The 23,311-nt window shown below is 35.1% G+C and overlaps 15 protein-coding genes across 15 annotated transcripts; 9 read left to right on the top strand and 6 right to left on the bottom strand.

The window, feature by feature from the left end:
* Nucleotides 1-28: 28 nt before the first annotated feature.
* RBK1 (putative ribokinase) lies at nucleotides 29-1,036 on the top strand (the record flags this gene model as incomplete). The annotated part of the gene is made up of 1 exon (XM_015612103.1): nucleotides 29-1,036. One exon carries the CDS (start codon nucleotides 29-31, stop codon nucleotides 1,034-1,036), a length of 1,008 nt encoding a protein of 335 aa, XP_015467066.1.
* Nucleotides 1,037-1,195: 159 nt separating this feature from the next.
* FEN1 (fatty acid elongase) lies at nucleotides 1,196-2,203 on the bottom strand (the record flags this gene model as incomplete). The annotated part of the gene is made up of 1 exon (XM_015612102.1): nucleotides 1,196-2,203. One exon carries the CDS (start codon nucleotides 2,201-2,203, stop codon nucleotides 1,196-1,198), a length of 1,008 nt encoding a protein of 335 aa, XP_015467065.1.
* A 202-nt stretch (nucleotides 2,204-2,405) lies between these two features.
* On the top strand, nucleotides 2,406-3,053 carry AC631_03272 (uncharacterized protein; the record flags this gene model as incomplete). Its single annotated transcript, XM_015612101.1, has 1 exon — nucleotides 2,406-3,053. The coding sequence occupies one exon, from the start codon at nucleotides 2,406-2,408 to the stop codon at nucleotides 3,051-3,053; it is 648 nt and encodes a 215-aa protein (XP_015467064.1).
* Nucleotides 3,054-3,261: 208 nt separating this feature from the next.
* Nucleotides 3,262-4,005, top strand: AC631_03271 (2,5-diamino-6-(ribosylamino)-4(3H)-pyrimidinone 5'-phosphate reductase; the record flags this gene model as incomplete). Its single annotated transcript, XM_015612100.1, has 1 exon — nucleotides 3,262-4,005. The coding sequence occupies one exon, from the start codon at nucleotides 3,262-3,264 to the stop codon at nucleotides 4,003-4,005; it is 744 nt and encodes a 247-aa protein (XP_015467063.1).
* A 115-nt stretch (nucleotides 4,006-4,120) lies between these two features.
* Nucleotides 4,121-4,660, bottom strand: AC631_03270 (DNA-directed RNA polymerase core subunit; the record flags this gene model as incomplete). Its single annotated transcript, XM_015612099.1, has 1 exon — nucleotides 4,121-4,660. One exon carries the CDS (start codon nucleotides 4,658-4,660, stop codon nucleotides 4,121-4,123), a length of 540 nt encoding a protein of 179 aa, XP_015467062.1.
* A 380-nt stretch (nucleotides 4,661-5,040) lies between these two features.
* Nucleotides 5,041-8,343, bottom strand: AC631_03269 (uncharacterized protein; the record flags this gene model as incomplete). Its single annotated transcript, XM_015612098.1, has 1 exon — nucleotides 5,041-8,343. One exon carries the CDS (start codon nucleotides 8,341-8,343, stop codon nucleotides 5,041-5,043), a length of 3,303 nt encoding a protein of 1,100 aa, XP_015467061.1.
* A 477-nt stretch (nucleotides 8,344-8,820) lies between these two features.
* Nucleotides 8,821-9,135, top strand: AC631_03268 (uncharacterized protein; the record flags this gene model as incomplete). Its single annotated transcript, XM_015612097.1, has 1 exon — nucleotides 8,821-9,135. The coding sequence occupies one exon, from the start codon at nucleotides 8,821-8,823 to the stop codon at nucleotides 9,133-9,135; it is 315 nt and encodes a 104-aa protein (XP_015467060.1).
* Nucleotides 9,136-9,470: 335 nt separating this feature from the next.
* On the top strand, nucleotides 9,471-11,072 carry CDC6 (AAA family ATPase; the record flags this gene model as incomplete). The annotated part of the gene is made up of 1 exon (XM_015612096.1): nucleotides 9,471-11,072. One exon carries the CDS (start codon nucleotides 9,471-9,473, stop codon nucleotides 11,070-11,072), a length of 1,602 nt encoding a protein of 533 aa, XP_015467059.1.
* Nucleotides 11,073-11,576: 504 nt separating this feature from the next.
* SNT1 (Snt1p) lies at nucleotides 11,577-15,122 on the top strand (the record flags this gene model as incomplete). The annotated part of the gene is made up of 1 exon (XM_015612095.1): nucleotides 11,577-15,122. One exon carries the CDS (start codon nucleotides 11,577-11,579, stop codon nucleotides 15,120-15,122), a length of 3,546 nt encoding a protein of 1,181 aa, XP_015467058.1.
* A 288-nt stretch (nucleotides 15,123-15,410) lies between these two features.
* Nucleotides 15,411-16,382, top strand: MRPS9 (mitochondrial 37S ribosomal protein uS9m; the record flags this gene model as incomplete). Its single annotated transcript, XM_015612094.1, has 1 exon — nucleotides 15,411-16,382. One exon carries the CDS (start codon nucleotides 15,411-15,413, stop codon nucleotides 16,380-16,382), a length of 972 nt encoding a protein of 323 aa, XP_015467057.1.
* A 77-nt stretch (nucleotides 16,383-16,459) lies between these two features.
* AC631_03264 (putative alanine--tRNA ligase) lies at nucleotides 16,460-17,809 on the bottom strand (the record flags this gene model as incomplete). Its single annotated transcript, XM_015612093.1, has 1 exon — nucleotides 16,460-17,809. One exon carries the CDS (start codon nucleotides 17,807-17,809, stop codon nucleotides 16,460-16,462), a length of 1,350 nt encoding a protein of 449 aa, XP_015467056.1.
* Nucleotides 17,810-17,969: 160 nt separating this feature from the next.
* On the top strand, nucleotides 17,970-18,596 carry VPH2 (Vph2p; the record flags this gene model as incomplete). The annotated part of the gene is made up of 1 exon (XM_015612092.1): nucleotides 17,970-18,596. The coding sequence occupies one exon, from the start codon at nucleotides 17,970-17,972 to the stop codon at nucleotides 18,594-18,596; it is 627 nt and encodes a 208-aa protein (XP_015467055.1).
* A 21-nt stretch (nucleotides 18,597-18,617) lies between these two features.
* SRT1 (ditrans,polycis-polyprenyl diphosphate synthase) lies at nucleotides 18,618-19,334 on the bottom strand (the record flags this gene model as incomplete). The annotated part of the gene is made up of 1 exon (XM_015612091.1): nucleotides 18,618-19,334. The coding sequence occupies one exon, from the start codon at nucleotides 19,332-19,334 to the stop codon at nucleotides 18,618-18,620; it is 717 nt and encodes a 238-aa protein (XP_015467054.1).
* Nucleotides 19,335-20,227: 893 nt separating this feature from the next.
* Nucleotides 20,228-22,051, top strand: AC631_03261 (uncharacterized protein; the record flags this gene model as incomplete). Its single annotated transcript, XM_015612090.1, has 1 exon — nucleotides 20,228-22,051. One exon carries the CDS (start codon nucleotides 20,228-20,230, stop codon nucleotides 22,049-22,051), a length of 1,824 nt encoding a protein of 607 aa, XP_015467053.1.
* A 63-nt stretch (nucleotides 22,052-22,114) lies between these two features.
* AC631_03260 (mitochondrial 54S ribosomal protein YmL13) lies at nucleotides 22,115-22,804 on the bottom strand (the record flags this gene model as incomplete). The annotated part of the gene is made up of 1 exon (XM_015612089.1): nucleotides 22,115-22,804. The coding sequence occupies one exon, from the start codon at nucleotides 22,802-22,804 to the stop codon at nucleotides 22,115-22,117; it is 690 nt and encodes a 229-aa protein (XP_015467052.1).
* Nucleotides 22,805-23,311: the final 507 nt, after the last annotated feature.

The raw sequence follows: 23,311 nt of genomic DNA, 5'->3' as shown, positions 1-23,311 counted from the left end.
GTATTTATGAATCAAAGATATAATAGAAATGACATCTAGTACTATTACAATCATTGGGTCATTAAATTACGATTTGGTCACTTACACCAAAGCAGTTCCGGAAGGTGGTGAAACTTACCAAGCAAACTCTTTCGAAAATCATCTTGGTGGTAAAGGTCTTAATGAAGCTATTGCAACTTCCAGACTATCAGGAAAACAATCCAATTGCCAAATTCGTATGGTTGGTAATGTGGGTAACGACTCTTTTGGTAAAGAATTAAAACAGGCATTAGTTGATTCTGGGGTTGATACGGAATATGTTAAAACTTTAGAACATCAATCTTCTGGGGTAGCGGTGATTATTGTCGAAGAAGACAGCGGCGAGAATAGAATCTTAATTACTGCTGGTGCCAATGGAGAATTATGTCCAACTAACGAGGAATATGAAACATATTTTCCAAAAGATGTCGAGGGAACTCAATTCGTTATCTTACAGAATGAATACCCTGATACCGTGAAATCTATTGATTGGCTTAAGGCGAACCGTCCAAAAATTAATATTGCTTACAATCCTTCTCCTTTTAAGCCTGAATTTATCAATCAGGACTTTTGGTCTAAAATTGACTTCTTAATTATGAATGAAGGAGAAGCTTTGAGTGTTGCATCCAAATTACTAACGCAAGATCAAAATGCTGAGTTCAACAAAACTATCAAGCAAGACAAGGTAAAAGGTTTTAGCGACTTGGCAAATAAGTTACAGGAATTAGTCAACCCAGAAAACGTAAGTACGGTTATAATAACTATGGGAAGTAAGGGGTCAATGTTCACTTCTAGAAATACTAAACCCACATTCGTCAAATCTGAAAAAGTTGCCAACGTTGTCGATACTACTGGTGCAGGCGATACATTTTTTGGTGGAGTTGTTCTGCAATTAGCTAATGGGTCGAGTCTTGAAAAGGCTGTTGAATTTGCAACTAAAGCAAGTAGCTTAGTTATTCAAAAGAAGGGAGCTGCAGAAAGTATTCCAACTTTAGAGGAAATCACTAAATACATATGAATATTCATTACAAACATATATAATATAAATATACTTGAGTTCTAATTGATATATAAGGTCATTTACATGCAAACATACTCAGCTGGATACCAGCAAGAGTAGCCCATGTCTAAATCGTATCAAGGTAGATGTCTAAAATTGAGCATGTGCAAAAAACATTTAAGCAATCTTTCTAGAACGAATTTCCGACTCTGGAACAGGTGTTGGGGTATCATTTCTACCAGTTGCATGAACGTATTCATTAACTTGAGCAGCAACACCGCCTTGAACAGCCTTTATTTTCTTTGACTTCTTTGACTTCTTCTTGTAAACTTCCATATAGAAAGCAATAAATAAGACTAAGTATGATGATAAAATAGCACATCCTGAGTAAGCTGCTAACATAGTACCAGCACAATCACCACAAACTGGCAAGATGTGTTTGAGAGCCGAGAAATGAGTGTAAACGATCTTTTGATAGGTTGCAAAATAAACAAAGCCCAAATCCAAAACAAATTGGATAATTTGAAATCTAGTGACCCATTCCTTCCACCAAACTCTGATACCTCTTGCAGCCAAAAAGTAGTACCAGTACATCACACAGTGAACACCCAAGTTAAGGGTGATTGGAACCCACGAAATTGGAGTCAAACCAATTAATTGGGTATAACATAAAAGGGCAGTAGCACCATGGTGGTAAGTATGTAAAAATGTCAATTTCTTTTGCTTGACCACTAAAAATACGGTATCAAGAAACTCAGTGAACTTGGTCAAGTAATTCAAGTAGTACAAGCAAACTAATTGCTGGGTCCATGCTTGTGGGTGGCAGATAGCAAAGAATAAACCATGGTGGTAAATCATAGGAATCAACTGTTCGGCCATTAAAATAAGTAAAGTGAATGACAAAGTAGTCAAGAACAAGTTGTGAATTTGAAATAATCCGTTCAACACGAATGGCTTAATCTGAAACTTCTTAAATAAATAGTTTCCACCAAAAATCACTGTATAATATAAACTAATTATAAAGAATACTGGTGGGAATGTAGAAAAAGGTAATTCTCCGTGAACAAAGGCAAATTGTGATGGAATAAACTTACCTTGACTGACCTTTGTTACAGCAGCATCAAAAAGAGGCCATAATTTTATCCCAAACGGGACATCGAAACTTGGAATTTGAATAGCAGTCATTTATACTATTTGATATGTGTCTTTAGTTAATATTTCTTAAGATGTCAACTATTTTATATAGAAAAGAGACGTATTTTTGTTATGTTTGTTGATGAAAAAATTAGACTGATAAAACGCGCTGAAAAAAACCAGCGCCGTCCCCAGCTTAGTTAATGAACCTTTGTTCTATGAATTAATAGGGGAAAACAAAAGAAAATTGAACATGACTGACAGGGAGTCATCTAGTGATACCAGTGGTTCAGATGCCGAATCTTACGAGTCATCTTCTAGCGAAGAAGTTGTTTTGAAACCGATATTTGTATCTAGAAAGCAGAGAAAATCACATGAAAAACAAAATGGCAAGCCGAAGGCCAGCACAAATAGGAGCTCACAAACAGAAGTTCCAATTAATAAAGACACGGAAGATGTGGATAGGAAAAAAGAAATAACATTGAACAAGGCAAGCCACGAGGTGAAAATAGAGAAAGCTGATGGCGATGAGTTCGATGGCATAGATGATACCGATGATATATACCCCGAAAGGGAGTATCAAGAGTGGAGAATACGAGAAAAGGACAGATACGCACGAGACAGGGAAGTCATGGTGCAAGAGGAAGAGATGAAGGACGAGATAGTGAGACGTGGTAACTTGACGGAACAAGAATTGATAGAGGATTTCAAGAAAAGACAGCACGAGGAAGACTTACTGACTTCGACAAAGCCGAAGAACTATCACAAAGGAGCTTTTTTTAATGATAATGAGGATATCAACAGGTTATTGAAAAGAACGTATGAACATGTTGGTGATGATGATAACGACGATGATAATGCTAAGGATCATTCTAGACCCACAAAATTGAAATTTAACTAGATATATATAGAGTACGATTAATGACACAAGTAGGACCTGGTTAAACAGGCTATGATATATATACCATAACGTGTAGCAGCAGGTCTGGGGTAGTAATCAAAATTGTATGTGCTCTAATTCGCTTATAGTCCGATCGCATTGAAAATCGATCGGAGATCAAGTTGATGTTCATAATATATTTTCCAATATAGATAAGGATAGAACATATATGTCACTTTTACCACTTGCACCATCATTGAAGCCATTTCTTGAGGAGTATCTCCCAAGACCAGGCTCTAACAGACCCTTTGTGACACTTACATATGCACAATCATTAGATTCCCGTATAGCTGCTAAACCTGGCGAACAGACCAAAATATCACACCTAGAAACGAAAACAATGACGCATTATATTCGTTCTAAGCATGATGGTATAATGGTGGGAATAGGTACTGTTTTAGCCGATGATCCAAAATTGAATTGCCGTTTCGAAGCTGAAGATGGACATGTTTCCACACCGAGACCTATTATCTTAGATCCCACAGGGAAGTGGGTATACAATAAATCGCAATTGCGCTCTGTATGTGACGATAATAAGGGACTTGCTCCGTTTATTCTTATAGATGATACGGTGACCCCTAGAAATGAGGATGTGAAAATTATAGAGAAACAAGGTGGGGCGTATGTCAAGCTTCCCTTAGCTAGGAGTTCAAAACGAGTTGACAACTGGAAAGTTATATTGGCAAAATTATTCCAATTGGGTATTAAGTCTCTTATGGTTGAAGGTGGGGCAAGTATTATTAATGACTTGTTAATTTATAACGAGATTGTTGATAGCTTGATCATTACAATAGGCCCAGTATTCTTGGGTAAAGATGGAGTAGAAGTGAGTCCTCCAGGACACGCTGATTTAATTGACGTCAAGTGGTGGCAAGGCATCCAGGATAGCGTATTGTGCGCTAGACTTACATAGATTCAAATACTTTACGAATAAAACTATATTACAAAACTACTTAATGCTATTCAAATAATTCTCTGAACCAAATTAAAGTAACGATGATAAAAACAATTAAAATAGGCACATAACCTTACAAACAAATTCTATAGGAAGCGTAACGACCCGAAGTTTCAGATCTCCTAATGATTTTGACTACTTCACCTCTCTTCAATCCCAAGTACCTGGCAACTGGGTCTTCTCTTTGGATTCTAGGTAATTGTGATTCCTTCAATCTATATCTCTCTAACAATTCTTTCTTCTCGTCTCTGGCTAACTTGATATGCTTTGGAACCAACTCGTGATGGGTAATATTGACCACTAAATCACCTTCCTGGAAAGTCTCAATCGACGCTGGTGACACAGTAGGAATCAACTTGTTGGCACTTGGAGTAATGGATGATTGATAAATGAAGATACCTGTACTGAAGTTCTTTTCACTAATGTGGATACAGAAGTTTCTCATGGTTTTAATACCAACCGAAGCTTCATCACAGAATTCAACCCATAATGATCCTAAATCTGGAAATTTCTCTAATGATTCAGCAGTTGGGTTTGCTTGGAAACACATCAACTTTCTTTGTGGAACGTTCATACTATCACAAATTCTGGATCTGAATTCAGCTAATGACATATCAATTTCTTCTTGTGTGATATAATATCCCTATTTAATATTAGTATACTTCTTTACACTCAATACAAACAAATCCATCTCATATACATACTCTGTCTCTGACCATTTCCTTTACAGTTTTAAATGATCTCCATAAACGGGAGATAGTTCTATCAGTGTCCTCCATGTTTAATAGTTGATACAGATTCTGTATTTATGTAGTACTAAAAGCTTACCTTCACTAACTATACACTAGATGGCATATTTCCACTTCATCAAATTTCGTGAAAAAAAAATCTCATCACGTGACGATTATTTTATTAGAAGTCCATATCTATTCAAATCTAAATCTATCTTGTTAGAACTAGTCTATGTAGAGAGTAATACTAGTGGATAGAGGCCTAGTCGAACTTCCGTCTAAATCTCAATTCGATTTCGGAACTGCTTTTCCAAATTTTTGTTTTGATTGTTTGTAAAGTAAAATTGTTAGGCATCTCTTGACCCTTACATTCAAGAGCCAACCACTCTGATGGGTTCTTCATATCTTTCATTTCTGGGGTACGACCATCAAAGCGTTCAGTAAGGTACGTAAGAATCTTCAGAACCCGTAACATATTGTGCGATGTCAATTTGATTACGCTGTCCGTCATAGGTAAGCGCTTGATTTTTTTTTGTGATTTACCTCCAATGGTCGTATTGGGTGGTAATAATGTGTAATCAACTTCTTGTAGTTTGAACTCAATTTTTGGGTTTTCCTTTATTGGGAACTTACTGTATAAAACTGGTCTTCCTATCCATACAGGCAAATAGTTTCTCAAGTCATTAATTAAAGGCTCATTGGTGTATGAATCGTTCAGAAGCTTGATAATGTCTTCTAAGTGGAAACTGCATAAGTCCCTCATGTTACCTAATTCAGGCGAGTGCTCAAATATGATAATTAGCAAGTTCGAAGGAAGTCTGTGAGGGTAAAAGAGCGGTCTGTATTCGTTGTTATCGTCTGGCATGCTATACTTGGGATCATTTGAATATATTCTAAGTATGGAGTCCACGGTTTTGTTGGTACCATAAGATCCATACTTTTCCCAGTATCTCTTTTTGTTATACTGCAACATGCTCATTATTGAGTCTTCGTTTGAAGAATCCTGTGATATTGATATGAGGCCATCGTTGTTGATAAAATTTGACATGAGTGAGGAGCCATTTATGCTAGTAGGAAAGTCAGTTACGCTGCTGGCAACAGAGCTGGCTGAAGCGAGAGTCTGCCTATCATCTTGATGAATATTGTTCTTGGACGACTTCTTAGTAAACATTTTTATTCTTTTGGCAGTATTAGTGAAACTAGATCCATCTACAGAACTAGCATTCGAAATGGAAGAGTTACTTGTTATAGCAACTGAGCGATCATTTGTAAATCTTTCATATGATGATGAAAGAGGAATTTTCCGATTGTCTCTTTTGTACGCCTTTAATTCCTCTCGTAATTGGTTGTCGAATTCCCATTCATAGATGGCATATTGATGAAAAAAAGAGTTTATCAAGATTTTTGCAAGCGGCAATCTATCATCAATTGTGGGTTTAACTTCTTTATTTTTCAATCCTTCGATATTATCTGGATGTCTGTAAGACAAATAAGGATAAGACTTGCATAACTCGTCATAATAAGCTTCTACGTTGTTAAACATGGATTCCTTTAAGGTGACCAATAGTTTTCCTGATTTGATGTCCACTTCACACCACGTATTTAATGTATCTTCGGTTTGGTATTTATGAAAAATGTTCTCCATTTCTTTCAGTCTATCTTCTATTAAATCCTTTGTTAATTCAGTAGATGTGGAAGACTCATATGGAAATGTTTTAATCTCTGCACAGGCAAATATATCCCAAATTTTTAAATCTCCGTTTAAGTACAATACAAGTATGTGCCTTCTATTATTAAATAGTCTTTTTGCAATAATACTTTTTCGAATCAATGGAAACATGGTATAGGGTTCCGTATTAAATGGAACTTGGGTAATTTGTTCAGATGGAATTGGGTTCAATAAAATTTCAACAGGAGTATTATCCACAGTCGTCAGGTCATTCAGTGCGTCTTTAGATGATAATCCTTCCTTGTATGTATTGACGAACTCAGTAGACGGTCCACCACCAGTGTTGAGGAACATAGAATTATACTCATTTGCATCAACTACTTCATTATTATTCTCAACATTATGCACTGACAATGGATAATTATTTCCCGAAAATGAGGATTGAATATCGAAATTATTCGTATCGATAGACAAATGACTTACAATGTCATAAAAGTCTGAATTTAAATCATTTTGATCAGCGGCAACATCCCCTAATCCCGAAGTTAATTCATCATTCATATGATTGTCATGGTTCAAAACATAGTCCAAGCAGTTCCTAGAATATTGGTATTTGGACAATTGATCAGTATCTGGAACGATATATCTGTTTAAGGACAGTTCTGTGGATGCTAAAATTGTATTTGAAGAAAGGATAGAATTTGGTTGTACATCTGTTTCACAGCATAATGAAATTACAGGTGAATTTGTTTTGGCGATAATAGTCGACACGCCTAGTTTTTCATCCATCAAGTCATCTGAACCAGTAAAAGTGTCAAAACCGTCTTTTCTTATATTTGTAGACAAATATGATAAATCAGTCTTTACGATTTTACCCCCTTTATCACCAGAATAAAAAACTTTGAAATCGGTGTTATAGTAGTCATCGCATTGATTTAGCATTCCCGGGGAAGAAGATATAGAAGTACTTAAACTCCACACTGCGTCATCATGGATATCAAAATTCTTGTAAACCTTGAAATTTCTTAAATCCCATAATTTAATTGTAGTATCAGAAGAACCACTCAAAATAAAATTATCATTCATTAAGAGGCATCTTATATTATCTTGATGACCGATTAACTTTTTAATGTTGTTTGAATTATTCGATAATCTCTTATCATATAAATTTATGGTATTACTTGGCCCACCAGTACTTATCAAATTTGAATTATTATTTGCTAAGGAATAGATGGAATTAGGTAATGCAGTATTCAGACTGTGAGTTTGAATTTCTTGAATTGGGTTTAACGTTGCTAAATCCCAAAGAACAACTTTTCCATCTAACCCACCACTTACTATATTGTTCTCTGGCACAAAATATGATAATTTCTTGATATAATCAGTATGAACATTAGGGAATTTATGGACATGGGTCTTTTCTGAGGTGTCAGAATTATGCAAATTAATCAATTTTAACGACAAGTCAGATGAACACGAAACTAAATCCCTATCATTGTTCACAAGTTTCAAATCATTAATCCAGTCAAAGTGAATATTATAATTATTAGTAATGTTATAGTCATCATAAGGTGTAGTACAGTATGGTAGAGGATTTGACGAAATTGCAGTTTCAAGCTTCAAAACTCGTTCATCTATATCTTGATCAACATCTACATCTCTATTATCTGAATCCTCAAATGTTTCATTGAAATTAAATTGACTTGGTGTGCCTTGTCTTGAATGCTCCCAGCCGTTTCTACAACACCACGTTTTCACTGTACCATCTCTACCACCCGTGTAAAAATTATTTGTTACCGCAGAATATTGAATGGCATTAATGGGCAAGATATGATTCTCATTATCATTGGAATCTCCCAAAACATATGATAATCCTTTTTTAATTTTAGATCCCATACTATTTGTTCATTTAAGTCAATAACTTTATGCTTAGTCTTGTTTTATACTTTAAAACTATTTCTAATTAGATGTATTAATTCTTTTGAATAGTGACTCGGGTAGGGAGTTTAACAGTATGCTTTAAATTATATTCGAAATCTTCAAATACGTCTTACCTAAGGAACAACGCTATTAGAAAACTTGTTTTCTCAAACGGATGTAATCGAGTATCCTAACAAATTATTGACTTAAATATTTACAACGAATGCAAGCCGACAAAAATATGAGTAGAAGTATATAATGACGCACAAATGATCTCCACAACGATCGTATGTACTAAGCGTCAATTATAATATTCAGTTATTGTTACAAGAGATCTGAAGATTTCGTGGATTAATTTACGGGGCACAATAACGAGCGACATTTTCGGCCGTTAAGAGAAAAACCGGCCTAATAAAAAAACAACTTCAGAACATCGTTAAATTAAGCGAAAATATGGCTCCAGTAACAGAGGTGGACCCGGATACAGTGTCCCAATTGAAATCTGCTATCTACTTAATGGTTTCCAAAATGGTGGAACAGGATTTAACCCATATTGACAAAGATATCTCTGCGACACCAACGTTTGTAGCGTCGCTTGTGGAATTGGTCTATAATCAGCTTTTGAACCTTGGGGAAGACTTAGAGCTTTTCGCAAACCATGCCGGGAGATCCACTATCAAACCGGCTGACTTGTACATGGTTACCAGGAAGAATGATATATTGACTAATGTATTAAAGGAGTATGAGGAAACTCAGATAGATAAATAGAAATATGTGTTTATTCACAGGCGTTATTTTCAAACAAGCAATATATCAGATATCGAGCATGTTTTCTGCCACTAAATGACGTCGGAATATACTTCATGGCGTATTTGAATTATTCTATATTCCAAGTTGATATAATGGTTGATATAAATAATAGTATCGCGAAATGCACTAGCTGCCTATTTTGGAAGTCATACACGGAAATCGCGATTTTCAATTACATTGCCTAATGGGGATTAATTAGGCACTCGAGAAACGCGTAGAACCTGAAAATTATATATAGCAGACGAAGACCACTTTGATTTAAGGTGATTTGAACTAGAAGCAATTGAAAAAGAATGCAAGTAAGAAGTGGGATGAAAAGGCCATTACAGGACATTGATTTTCCTTTGGCTAAAAGAAGTGGAAAGGGTGCAATTAACAAATCCAATGTGCTTTCGGACAGATCAAATATTATGCTTCAATCACCACCAGTGACTCCGGAGAAAGAACGAGTGATTGACATATCCCATGAATTGAATTCAAACAAAGAGGGTGTTCGACAGCTCAAGTTCTTAACCCCACCAAGCACACCTACCAAAGGAAGAGGTACATCAGTATATTCAAAAGCGAAGGCATTATTCCAGAGAAGCGCTAATAATGACGGCATCAATACCACACATTTAACTGCAAGAGATGAGGAAGCTGAGATTTTGAACAAGTTTCTCGTAGATAATATCAACAATAATACTTCCGACAGTTTATATATTTCAGGTCCTCCTGGAACTGGTAAAACGGCGCAAATAGAAATATCGTTGAATCATGTAATGAAAGAAATTGGAAAATCAGTTAGTGTTAATGTCTCACAGGTGGGTCTGCATAGAGCTAGATTGGTAAAGATGAACTGTATGTCCATCTCTAAACCTGAAAACGTGTTTCATGAAATATACTGTGCTATGGAATCGCGTGAAGGACAACCTAAGAAGTCGTACAACAAAAGGAAGACTGCCGATGATGTATTCCTGTTACTTACAACTAAAGGCGATATCGACACTACAATCTTATTACTTGACGAGATGGATTACTTAATTACCAAAGATCAACAAGTATTATTCCAATTATTTAATTTTGCATCGAAGCAAAAGTCTCACATCTTGAAAAACAAGTTGGTTCTCATAGGTATTTCTAACGCCTTAGATCTTACCGACAAATTTTTGCCCAGATTGAAACGAAACTGCTTAAACCCACAAGCATTACAATTCATGCCTTATACATCTGACCAAATCAAAACTATCATCATTACCAAATTGAAGTCTTTAGTCTGGGACGAATCAACTAAAGAAAATGAGCCACCTATGGCATCAATCCCAATTATACATCCGGCTGCCATACAGCTCTGTTGTAAGAAATCTGCATCCGTTACCGGTGACCTTCGTAAAGCATTCGACATCTGCTACAAAAGTATAGAAATGGTCGAGCACAACGTTAGAGAAGCGAATCCGTCAGCAACACATACCTTTCATACTGCCCCCAAAGTCTTAATTTCCCACATTGCAAAGATATGTGAAAACTCATACAAGGACAACTCGTTGACCAAGTTGCATAACCTTAACTTATTACAAAAAGCAGTATTATGCTGTTTATTCAACTACCAAATCAACGTCACTTTTACAACAACCACCAGAAAGGACCTTACCGTCAATACTTTTTATGACTTCTACGTAAAGCATTCGCTTGAAAACGTCGATAAATTATTGGGGAGGCTAAAAAAAGGTGAGTTCTTGGAAATCATAGGTGCTTTGGAAGCTGGCTCGGTCGTCAATTTATCCGAAACAAAATCCATGAAGACAAGTATGGAGATTGGTAACAAAAACATCAGACCTAATGTTCCATACGATGATTTACTAAAGTCAATAGGCGACATTGGTGTTTTGAAGAAAGTGTTGCATGGTAACAATTAATTATAGAGTTATATAACACATTAATGCATTTAATATATATTTAATATCGTAATTCACACTCTTTCATAAAGCCTTATTCTGTTCTACAACTGTATTTGCTAGCAAAAAGTTAGCATGGTATATAGTTACGTAGACTTCTCCTTATACCATCTATACTATCCTGATGAGTGCCTTACTCATAAATTACTTGGTAACACAAAACCAAAAAAATCTTTAAAATGTTTAACTGGCGCACTTAAGAAATTATAGGTTTATAATTATACGTATAACAACAAGTATTATAGTTAGCGGTTAATAACAAAGTGATAATTCGCTATTCTATTTGGAATGGGATATTAGAGAAAATATTTTGTGACCTAGGAATTTATTATTAAAGTGAATATTATATTAGTGATTACTTTTAATATCAGAGGTTAATACTCATTATTCTATAGAATTTTAAGCGAATTAGAATATTGGTGAATACAGTTACCTCGAACTATCAACTAAGAAGAAATAGGTAAAATGTCATCCTCTGGGTCTAGAGGGCCACCTATCAATCGATATAGTGATAGAGGAGAGTATGATTATAACAAGCAAAGGAGAAAAAATTTTTATAGTGGGTCGTCTAGAAGAGGAGGCCCGGGGTCGTCATCATTAACAAGATCTAAATTGCCAAATAAATCTAGTGATGGCAACATAGCACCTAGCGATGCGCACTATTCAAGTGGTGGAAGAGCAAGATATGGAGGAAGCAGCGGGTCAAATTCGCTATCACGAAGTTTTGGGCCTAACGTACGAGATAATAGAAGCTCTTATGGTTCTTACGGTTCATCTAAGGGTGCTTATTCATCTTATAATCAAAATTCTAGTTCTTATTATTCAGGATACGGAAATTATGGAAATTTTAGTGGTAAGAATGGAGAATATCTGTCGAATAACTCGTCAAATTTCTATAACTCGAGAGGAGATAATTGGAGGGGAGATAGAACTAGTTCTTCTGGAGATTCGAGACTCACATCATCTAAACCATTATCATTGTCAGCATCATCATACAATGGTAGACTTTCAAATGGGGCCGCAAATAATTCGAAGCCATTATCTGCGACATCGACAGGTGAGTATAGAAAAGATAGATATGGTACATACAACCAAACAGAACAAAATGGTAGCAAATGGAAGAGTAATTATAATTCGGGCAAGCCAGCTTTAAATAATAGAAATTCTTTCCCAAGTTCCGCAGGAAGCAGATCTTTTTCAGCCAAGGATAGGATGAAGGGTTCACTTAGCGGCAGCTCTTCCCTAGTCAGTACCGGTAAAAGAGGTGATACATACTATCCACCAAGGTCTTCCTACATGGCAGGAAACTCCAGTCAAACGTTCAATAAGTCTCAAGTTGATCGTTATTCAAGTAAGGCTCAATCATCTCAGCCATTAGACTATTACAAAAGCAGAAACCTCAGTGGAGAAGAAGATGATAATTCATATGACAAAAGGACACAGAGCGATCATTATTCGCCTAGTCCTAATAATGACTATGAACAAGCAGACGATACAAAAGAATCTGAAGATGACTATGAGCCAGATACATCACACCATAATATAGCTAAAGAAATTCATGACGAAATGCAAAACGATATTCATGAGGGTGAAAATGATAATGAAGATGAGGATGAGGAGGAGGAAGATGAAGACATGGAAACAGAAACAACGGAGAATCTCATTGAACGCGATAATAATTTAGAGTATAATGATGTACAGAATGGTGATAATGATACAAGAATTGAAGCTAAGGTAAAGCCTCTAGTTAATGTTGCACCTATTGCTAAGGTTGATGTTTCCAATGAAATATGCTACCCTGATGGATGTGAATTTCCCGTTAATAAATTGGAATCTGAGTTTAGAAATTTACAAGAAGAGTTCGAAACATTTAGTAAAACAAACGGGGATTATTTGAAATATTCATTAGCAAAACCCATAGATAACTTACATGATTATCCATTTTTCACAAATAATTTAAGATTGTTTTCTCGCAAAAGAGAAAAATTATCAGTAAATTTATCGCATAACAAACGTTTAGTACAGCGTAAGAAGCTTTCTTTATGGAAAGATTATTCGAGAGGTCTTGAAGCATGGGAAGCTCAAAGAGAAAAAATGGACCAGCAATTGAAATTAATTCATCCAGCCGATGACGAAATGAAGAAGGAATTAGAAGCAATAGACATTAGAATCAAGGAAGACTTTAATATTGAACCTACGAGTGCTAAGGATATTCCACCTCCTCAAAGTAGTAATAATCGTCGAAATCGTAGACATGGTGACTTGGTTACTACAGAGGCCGAGTTTCAAGAAATATTACAATCTCTAGGTAAAGAGCAAGAAGAAGATCCTATAATCAGAGCTCAAAAAGTCTCCGCTGTGATTCCCGATTTTATTCTTGATCCGATTGAAAGAAACCATGTGAAGTTTATGGATTCGAATAACATTGTTGATGATAAATTGCACTGGACTACCAGAGTTAAAACCGATTTTCAGAATAACTTTTCTGCTCAAGAGCATGCCTTATTTTGTGAAGGGTTTTGCATGTTCCCCAAGCGATTTGGAGCAATTTCTAGACATATGGGTGGTTTGCGAACAGCCGAAGATTGTGTTGTTCATTACTACATGACTAAAAAAGAAGTCAATTACAAGCAATTAGTTCTTAGCTTCAAAAAGAAGGCAAGTAGGAAAAATAATCGTCGTGGAAAGACTTCGAAGTCAAGAAATGTTTCTCAGAATGGCACTCCTATCTCTACTCCAACTACAGAGACAGTAATCGAAAATGGTGTAATAGAATCATATAATGACACACCTACATCTACTGAAAATTCCACGGAATACTTTGGAGAGGAAGTTTTCACAGATGCGGGGAGAAGAAAAAGAACTGCAGCACCCGTATTTGAAGGTGTAACATCAGACAAAAAGAAGACCGAATCGCCTACCGAAAGTAAAGCAAGTGACTCGTCAAATCAATTACAAAAGAAGAAAGCAAGAAAGCAAAAGAAAGAGGATACACCAGCAACTGCCGTCAGTGATATTATAGAAGCCAATGCAGATATTGTGCCTGTAAGTTTGCCGATGCCAGATAACAATGACACTGAATTGGAAGCTAAAGGGAATGAATCTGAAGTCGCCCAAAATTCAGAACAAAATGACTTAGAATCAAAAGAACGGCGTAAAACAATTTCAAGTTATTGGAGTATTACGGAAGCCAATATGTTCCCGACTTTGTTAATGGAGCATGGTACTAAGTGGACAACTATTGCAGATAAGTTAACTACGAAATCTGCGACAATGGTACGCAATTATTTTCAACGTAATGCAGAAAGACACGGATGGAATGAAGTTGCCGAGAAGGCGGATGAAAGATTACAAGCCAAATTTGCTGCAGTGTTGAACGCGCCGTCAGATACAAATACAAAACAAGATCTGATGACAGAGAAGTATCCTATTCAGCCGCCTGTCATCAATACTTCGATAACACCTACTACGGCACAATCCGCATATATCCCAATCGGAACATTCCAGCATGTGCAGTCTACCCCACAGAATCAATCTTCCGCTTCGCCTTCTCTTCCTCTGTCATCGCTAGGGGCTGCAATGAATTCGATCAACAACAATCCACCTATTTTTAAAAATGGCTCCAATGACAAAAATGTCTCCAATGCTTACGAAAATCATCTTGGTACTCTGAATAATGCTGAAATAAAGAAAGAAATTAATATTGAGTCTCAACGTCCTTCTACTGTAACAGCCATGTCTGAAATGATTACCAAACCGGTTGTTCCTACTACACAATTACCCCGTTCATCAATAATGAGTCTACTTAATTCTGACTCAAGTCCTATCAAGCCTGAACCGACAAGAGCCACTAATAACTTGAAATCTCTACTTAATTCCCCATCTAGTAATGATTTACCAGCGCTTGATAAGTATAGCATTCCGCCATCAGGAAATGGTTTAAATGCTTTACTCTCTGCAACTACACCATCTAATTCTGATGGAATCGACAATAAAGAAAAGAAACAATGATTTTTTTTTTTACCATTATTTAATCTTTTTTTATTTCCGTTGCAAATGTATTATATTTAATTAGTTACGACCTGATATACCTAATACTTGTACAATAGTATAGCAAGGTTCAATATATTTATTCATATTATTGATAGTAGTCCAAGTATGCTTATGTAAGATATGGCTCTTGTTGAATGTGTCGTGTGATGGCTAAGAAATTTTTCATAATAATGTTCATAAAGTTTCAATATATCTAGTACCTTTGTCTAGTAATCTTACAGTTCAACTAGTTCACAGCTTAACATAATGTCGTTAAGACTGTTATACAGTATAAGTGGATTAAGAATATCCAATAGGACTTTCTGTAGAACCGCATTTAGATTACAGGAACAAGCTAATCAAGCACACGAGTCAACAGATGTTGAAATCAATGGAAGGCCATTGATTCCTGCTAACTTGAAAAATGCTAGAGGTGAGAGACTTATGATTCCTTCTAAATTACAAGAAAATTCTTTGAGGAATTATGAATTAGAAAGATTAAGAATCATTCCAAAGTTGAATACTTTCTATGGAGGTAACCCAGTTCATGAAGAAAATTTAAATACCTTGAATGGACTTATAAGAAAATATATCAACCTTCCAACCAGAATTGTTGATGACAAGGAAATACAAAATACTAAGTTTGTTTCATTTGAAGAATATAAATCAAGAATTCAATCTGGTACCAGACTCAAGCCTATCCACCACAAAGAATTAACCCAGTTATTACATAGATTAAGAAGTATCGATCAGGAATTAATGCCAAGGGAGGTTTCTGATGTTTTGACAAAATTCACAAACACCTCTAGTGAATCAGCTAAAGCTTTACAAAAAGTGAAAACTTTAGATGAGTTTGGAAGAGCAATAAGTCTTGGCAAGAGAAAGAGATCAGTCGCTAAGGTATACTTAACCAAAGGTGATGGTCAAGTTATGATCAATGGTAAATCTCTATTCGAATACTTTCCAAAAGAGGCTGACCGTCGTAGAATTGCATATCCATTCCAAGTTGTCTCGCAAGAAGGACAATATAACGTCTTTGCCGAAGTTCACAGTGGTGGATCTACAGGTCAAGCTGAAGCAATTATGTACGGTATTGCCAAAGATTTGGTGATTTTTAACCCATTATTGAAATCAAGATTACATAAGTCTGGATTAATGACTAGAGATGCAAGAAAAGTCGAAAGAAAGAAGCCAGGTAAGGTTAAAGCAAGAAAGTCACCAACCTGGGTTAAGCGTTAGTTTCCCAATTGTAATAGACTTTCTATCTCTTTATATTCATGTACATATATCATACAAATAATAAATACGTGTATTCATTATTTATCACACAATTGCTCTAAATAGTTTAAAACTGATTCTAATTCACCTTTTTCATATTTAGGTACTTTGCCTTGGAATGTGCTACCTTTACCACCACCTTTCAATCCAGAGATCCTCTGTTTCAATTCAGCCTGGATTTCAGCAGATCTTGGTCCCATTATTTTAACCATTCCTCCTGCACCCGATGAAAAGTCTCCATTCAATAATACAACAGTCTGATTTTTATCTAAATCTATTCCACAATCTTTACTCTCTTTGATTAATGTACTTAATTCTTTTTGAAAAGCTGTAATAAATTCAGGACTATTATCAGATCTATAAATGAATTCGGTTTGACCGCTCTTTTCTTTAAGTATCTTAAATATTCTAACAGCTTCAATTCCAGCTAACTCTTTTAACAAATTCGACTCTTTAGAAGTGGATTTCTTGTAGTTTAAATTCAATGCACTAACTTTTTCAGCCACCTCTTCAATTTGGCATGATAACTGGCCACCGGATACAGCTTTTAAAATCTGATGTTGCTTTATCAAATACTTGTAAACCCTTGAACCACAGATGAAATGTAAACGTGAGTTTCCCCCTCTAACGTTAACTTGATGTAACAAGGAAATGGCTTGAATCTGTGAAGTTGATGACAAGTGAGTGCCACAACATGGATTCGAATCTAATTCTCCGATCTTGACTATTCTAATAATACCCTTAGACGTATCATAATCATCAGGTATATTGGACGTATCTATTTCTTCCCCGTGCTCATCAGGCGTAACCACTTTAATCGGCAATCCTTCCAATATGTAATCGTTCACCTTTTTATTAACTTCCTCGACAATTTCATCACTAACCTTTCTGGGTAGCTCAACATAATTAATCATTTCATTTAAAGACCAGCTCAAAGTTTCTAAATCATATGTATCTAAAACTGCAGATAATAAATGCTGGCCAGTGTGCTGTTGCATAAGATCTATTCTTCTATCCCAATCTACTTGCAAAGTAACTTTTGTTCCTGGATCAATGGGGTTGGGAACTATGTGAAGTGCTGTTAGTTGGTTTCGTAAGACCATTTTCACTGGAAGTCTCGTATCATTTGGTAAGATGATAGAGCCAAAATCAAATGGTTGTCCACCTCCCTCTGGAAATAAAATGGTATCAGCTAATTCAACAGCATACAATTTCTTTTCTGATTCATCAATATTTTCATTTGCTTTCTTCTTATTCTTATTCTGCTTATCTTGGGCGCTCTGGGGTTTATGTTCAAAGCATGATATCACAACAGTTTGTAAAGTTTTCAAAAATGAATTTTTTTGGCATGCTAATGCACCAACAATAGTAGATGAACTAACCGTCATATCTGACAAAAATATATCAATTTATATTATTTTAGGTCAAACAATTTTTTTTTTTGAATTTATGAGTAATTTTGATTATCTGCTCTCTGGTTGATTAATGCGCTTGAATTTCAACATATATCCATTTTTATTCACTCCAGTTTTTAATTCTTACAGCAGCATGACAAAGTTTGAAATTACTCCCACATTAAAGGAGACTATTGAAAAAACAGATATCCCTGATGAGATAGCCAAAAATTTGTTATCAAATGCATATATATCTCATCAAAATTTAGTGCTGTTCTATAAAGATTACAAACCAACTCCCACATTAATTGCACTTATAAGAAGTACAAAACTCTATACTCCTAACCTTAATGTAAGTAACGAATCGAGACCAAAATCTAAAGAATTCATTAAGTCAATGGAGCAACTAAGACTAAAGGCAAAAGAAGAAGAATATCAAAAGTTAATTAAACCAAAACAGGAATTCGATACGTTGTACAATAATTCGCTCGAAGAGATGATGACACCAGCTCAAGCACACAAGGAAGTAAAGAGCCAATTGACAACAATTGTCAATATTTTAATAAGTGTTGGTAGTGTAGTTTATGCTATTTGGTACTGGACAGATAGCTCAATGAAAATACAGGATGGCTATAGGATATTATTATGTTTATTCTTTGGCATACTAGTATTGGTTGCGGAAGTTGTGGTGTACATGAGCTACTTGAATAAGATTGAAGAAGCAAAAGTTAAAGAAAGAAGCAAGTTAGAGGTTAAAAAACTTGTAAAGACTCTTGAATGAGAATAGACGAATAATACTCCATCAATGCTGAGTAATTGAAGCAAATGGTGGATGTGGTGGCAATTCTTTTAGTATATCTGTCGATAGCTTTTGGTTGTCAGTTTTCTTATTGCTCATAATTCGTTGCTGTTCGAGTTGCAAAGTTCTGTAATAACTCCATTTCATTATAATTGACATTATATCCCAAGCTCTAAAATTAGGCCACAAAGTGTCAACAAACTCGATCATACAATTATAATTGCATTGCCATAGCATAAAATCACTTAACCTGGTATGACCACTAGTTCTGATTAAGATGTCCAAAGGCGGAGTATTTGGTCCCATGTACATATTATTAGTTAAAGTTTCCAAAGTGATATGTTCATTTGATTCGATTTCTTTTAATTCAACCTGAGAGGCAATACTTTGAATTGAGTGAACAATGTCATCACGCGAAGTGTATGGAAAGCAAACATTCAATACTTTAGCTGAAGAAACGTTCTTAGTTCGCTCTTCGATATCTTCTAAGTCTTTCAATATATCGCTTGGTATCATTGTCCTATTCCCGATGATTTTAATTCTAATACTGTTGAATCTAGCGTATGATTCCTCTTTCTCGGATATAAATTTTAATCTATCTCTTAATAAAGAAAACAATGTATCAACCTCTTCTTTAGACCGATTGAAATTTTCAATAGAAAATGCATACACCGTAACATGGAGAATTCCAAGCTTGTAGCATGTATTTAAGACCTTCATTTGTTAGTGATTGTTTTCAATTTCCTCGTATATTATCTGTACGTACCTGAATCAAAGAATCTGCTCCTGCATTATGACCGTCTTTTAGTTCTATATCCTTTGATTTTGCATATCGTCTGTTTCCATCCATAATTAGGCCAATATGTTTAGGAATTGGTGAAGTTTTCATCATAGAAATAATGAAATCCTTCAACAATTCTATAGCATATGTGAATAAAGGAAAGGTTAACACTAATGTTGTAACTTTGCTAGACATTTTATCTATATAGCAGGAAAATACTTTAAAACTAGAAATAGCCGCTATAAAAGCGAAACGAGATTTCACTGTTTATATATTGCATTTAATGTGGTTGCAAACTATTTCACCCGATACTAATTCTTACCTCATCACAGTTTTTCAACAATCAAAGTCTCACTACATCCATACTAACAAACCTTACTCAGTTCATTCCCCTGAGCAATATTATCTATTTCAATACTTAATATTATCAAGTATAATATTTAAGTCATCTTTTGTCGAAAAATGTCAAGATCTATGGTTCAAATTCAGTCCTGCGCATTCGCAGTTTTAAACTGAACCTTCTTGTTTGATATTACATGGAAAACATATATTTTCTAGATGGACTATATCTAGATCATTCTAAGGATAATATAATATAGATAGCTTCTAATAGAAGTTCATATTGTAGAGGTGAAGGTATAAACGTACCCATCCATATCTGTTGTATAATATGTAAATCTATTCTGTATATAATCCCCCTCCCCCGAATTAAAATATATCCACAAAATCAATGTTTACAATTTGGCTTTGTTAAGAACTAATTGATAAAACTTTTCCTTTATTTCAAGATATCATAAAGAACTAATTTCTACATAGACAAGTAGTAGCAGCTATGTCATCGTATAGAAACTCAAAGAAACCATCGTCTAATGGAGATGTAGATCCATTTATTGATGTTTCGGAATCAAGAAGAAGACAGTCCAAGAGGGACGATGCTATAAGAAGAAAAATTGAAAATGATTTAAGCAAAAAGAAGAAAAGTGGAACCAGGACTACAAGACATAAGAAGGGAGTTCCAGGTACCGTTTTATCGTTAAAGCCATCCGAGCCAATTATTTGTAAAACAAGTTCAACAGTTTATGAAGTGTCACAATTGATGTCAGCTAAAAGAGAAAATTGTATATTGGTAGTGAATGACATTGGGGAATTATTGGGTATTTTCACAGCTAAGGATTTGGCATTTAGAATAGTCGGGGCTGGTTTGAGTGCTACTCTGGTGACAATTGACCAGATTATGACCCCAAACCCAATGTGTGCTAACTCTGACACTCCAGCCTCAGAGGCATTAAATTTGATGGTTCATAAGGGCTTCAGACACTTGCCGGTATTAGACGAGAACAACCAAATAGTTGGGGTGTTAGATATTACAAAGTGCTATGCACAGCAGATGGAAAAATTAGAGAGAATGCATGCGTCTTCCAAAAAATTATATGAAGCATTGGATAATGTTCATTCAGAAATGGGAATGATGCAGCAACCTTTACATGTTTTTCAATATTTTGAAAACTTGAAAAATAAGATGAATGGTCCTACTTTGGAAAGTGTGTTAGATGCGTCAACAACTCCAGTATATACTACGGTCAAAACTACTGTTTATGATGCCACAGTATTGATGAAAGAAAACAAAACAACTGCAGTTTTGATCAAAGATACCAACGAAGAAGTTGCTGGAATTTTCACTTCCAAAGATGTCGTATTAAGAGTTATCGCTGCAGGGTTAGATCCAAAGAAATGCTCTATTGTTAGAGTGATGACTCCACAACCTGATGTTGCCAAACAAGATTTGTCGATCCAGGAAGCTTTGAGACAAATGTTTGAAGGCCGCTATTTGAATTTACCAATCATCGGAAAAGAAAATGATATCGTTGGTATAGTTGATGTTTTAAAATTGACATATGCAACTTTGAATCAAATTAAACAAACTGAGAGTAATGATCTTATCAATAGCGATGGAAGATCTGGTAGTGAAACTGCAATCAATAGCGAAGGTCCTGCTTGGAACAAATTTTGGACGTCTTTAGATAATGAAGATTCAGATTCTGTACATTCTGATTCTGTTACTGGTACTGGAAGCGCTCCTCCTGATGTGACTCCCTCAGAATTTCATTCGTTCAATGTTGATATTAAACCTTCTGATTCCATTTCCCATACAGAATCGCCTAGAAAATCTTCAAATTTGACGAATTCTCCATCTGATTTACCATATACATTTAAATTCAAGTCTCCAGCTGTAGAAGGACGGGTTCATCGTATATCATTAAAGCCAAGTGAAGGAGTAACTAAATTAAGAAGTTTGATGGATAGTAAATTGTACTCTAATGACTTTGAATTTTTGAGAGTGGTAAAGAATGATCAAGACGGGGAAAGCTATGCTATAAGCTATGTTGATGATGAAGGTGATATCGTTTCGATCACCTCTGATTCTGACCTTTTAGACTGTGTGAGGATCAACCAACAACTTAATAATGATAAGGCAGATTTGTACATACATAATCCGCATGAATCGGCACCAGTAAACGAAATGAAAAATAAAAAACAAAATAAACAAGAAAAGGAAGAAATCTTGAAAGGAATACCCAATGAAATATTAATTCCTGGCGCCTTAGGGATATTGGCCACATCTATAATTATCGGCTTTACATTGAGCAAAAAATAATTGCTTATTTCTATAATTTAACTATTATTTATTTAAATATTATATACAAGTGTGACTATTCGGTTAACTAAGAGAAGCTTCCTTAGCCTTTTCGAGAAGCTCATTATATACTCTTTCTTGTTCTTCTTTGGATAATTCTTCATTTAAGTAAATATTAGGAGAAGTGAAATCTTCACGGCGAAGAACAATAGCATTTGGATTTCTCTCATCAGTCCATCTAGTGGAAATTACATCACATAATTCGTTATATAAAGCTTCTAAAGTATGAGATTTAGTCAATACATGGTCATTGATATCAAATCCTAAGTTCTGCTGTAAATGCTTAGAAAATTTGAATCTAAATTCTAAGTCATTTAAGCTAATTGATGAATAATCACCATTTAATTCACTACCATTTACTTCTTGATACGTCTTGTTGATGACATTTTGTAATGATTCAGGTGAATAAGTGTTCTCGATATCTTTACTTCTCACAATGTGGTTTTTCCATTGTGAAACTTGGAAATCTGGCATATCTTCACTGGGACTAAATGGTTTATATTCAGGTGAATTTTCTTCATTCAATATCACAATCTTTGAGTCTTGGTCTGTTTCATAATTATCTTGATTCTTAATTATATCTTCTCTCTGCTTCAATTGTTTTGAACCAAAAAAGTTACTGATGAAAGGTCTTTGAACACTCTGGGAAAACGACCTTATGGCTATATGACGCGACGCAATATGGCGTGCTTGTCTGAACAATAATGCTGACATTGAATAATAATCTTGATCTATGTAGGGAATTCACAACTACTAGTATAGCTTGAAAAATTATTGAAAATTTAGGATTTAAGGTTACACAAAACTTTTGAGTTTACCCGGATACCTCAAACCTAACTGCAAAATATATAACTATATTCCAACTAAATGATTCATTGAATATGATACCCACCTTCTAGTAAGGTGTAGTTGTTAGAAACAGTCTTCAGAATATTGCTATTATACGGTTTTGTAATTAATTAAAAAATTCATGCAATTTCGGATCACTTTGAGTCTGAACTATATACGTTTCCAAAAGGTTAAGCAAACTATGGCAGTTGTTGCTATCTATGCAAAAGGCAAGTACTTGAATGGACAGAAAAAGGCATACCAATTATGGTTACATTTTTATTCCCTGGTGTACTTTAATCTTATGTCTTAGATAAAAAATCCTTAAGTCAACTAAGATCATATTAAGAATTTGCGCAAACATGCTGCTTATGTATGTTCATCTACAAAACT

Source organism: Debaryomyces fabryi (assembly GCF_001447935.2).
Source record: "Debaryomyces fabryi strain CBS 789 chromosome Unknown contig00068, whole genome shotgun sequence".
Classification (NCBI taxonomy): domain Eukaryota; kingdom Fungi; phylum Ascomycota; class Pichiomycetes; order Serinales; family Debaryomycetaceae; genus Debaryomyces; species Debaryomyces fabryi.
Note: the sequence above shows the minus strand (reverse complement) of the source record. Positions and strands in the feature narration are given on the sequence as shown.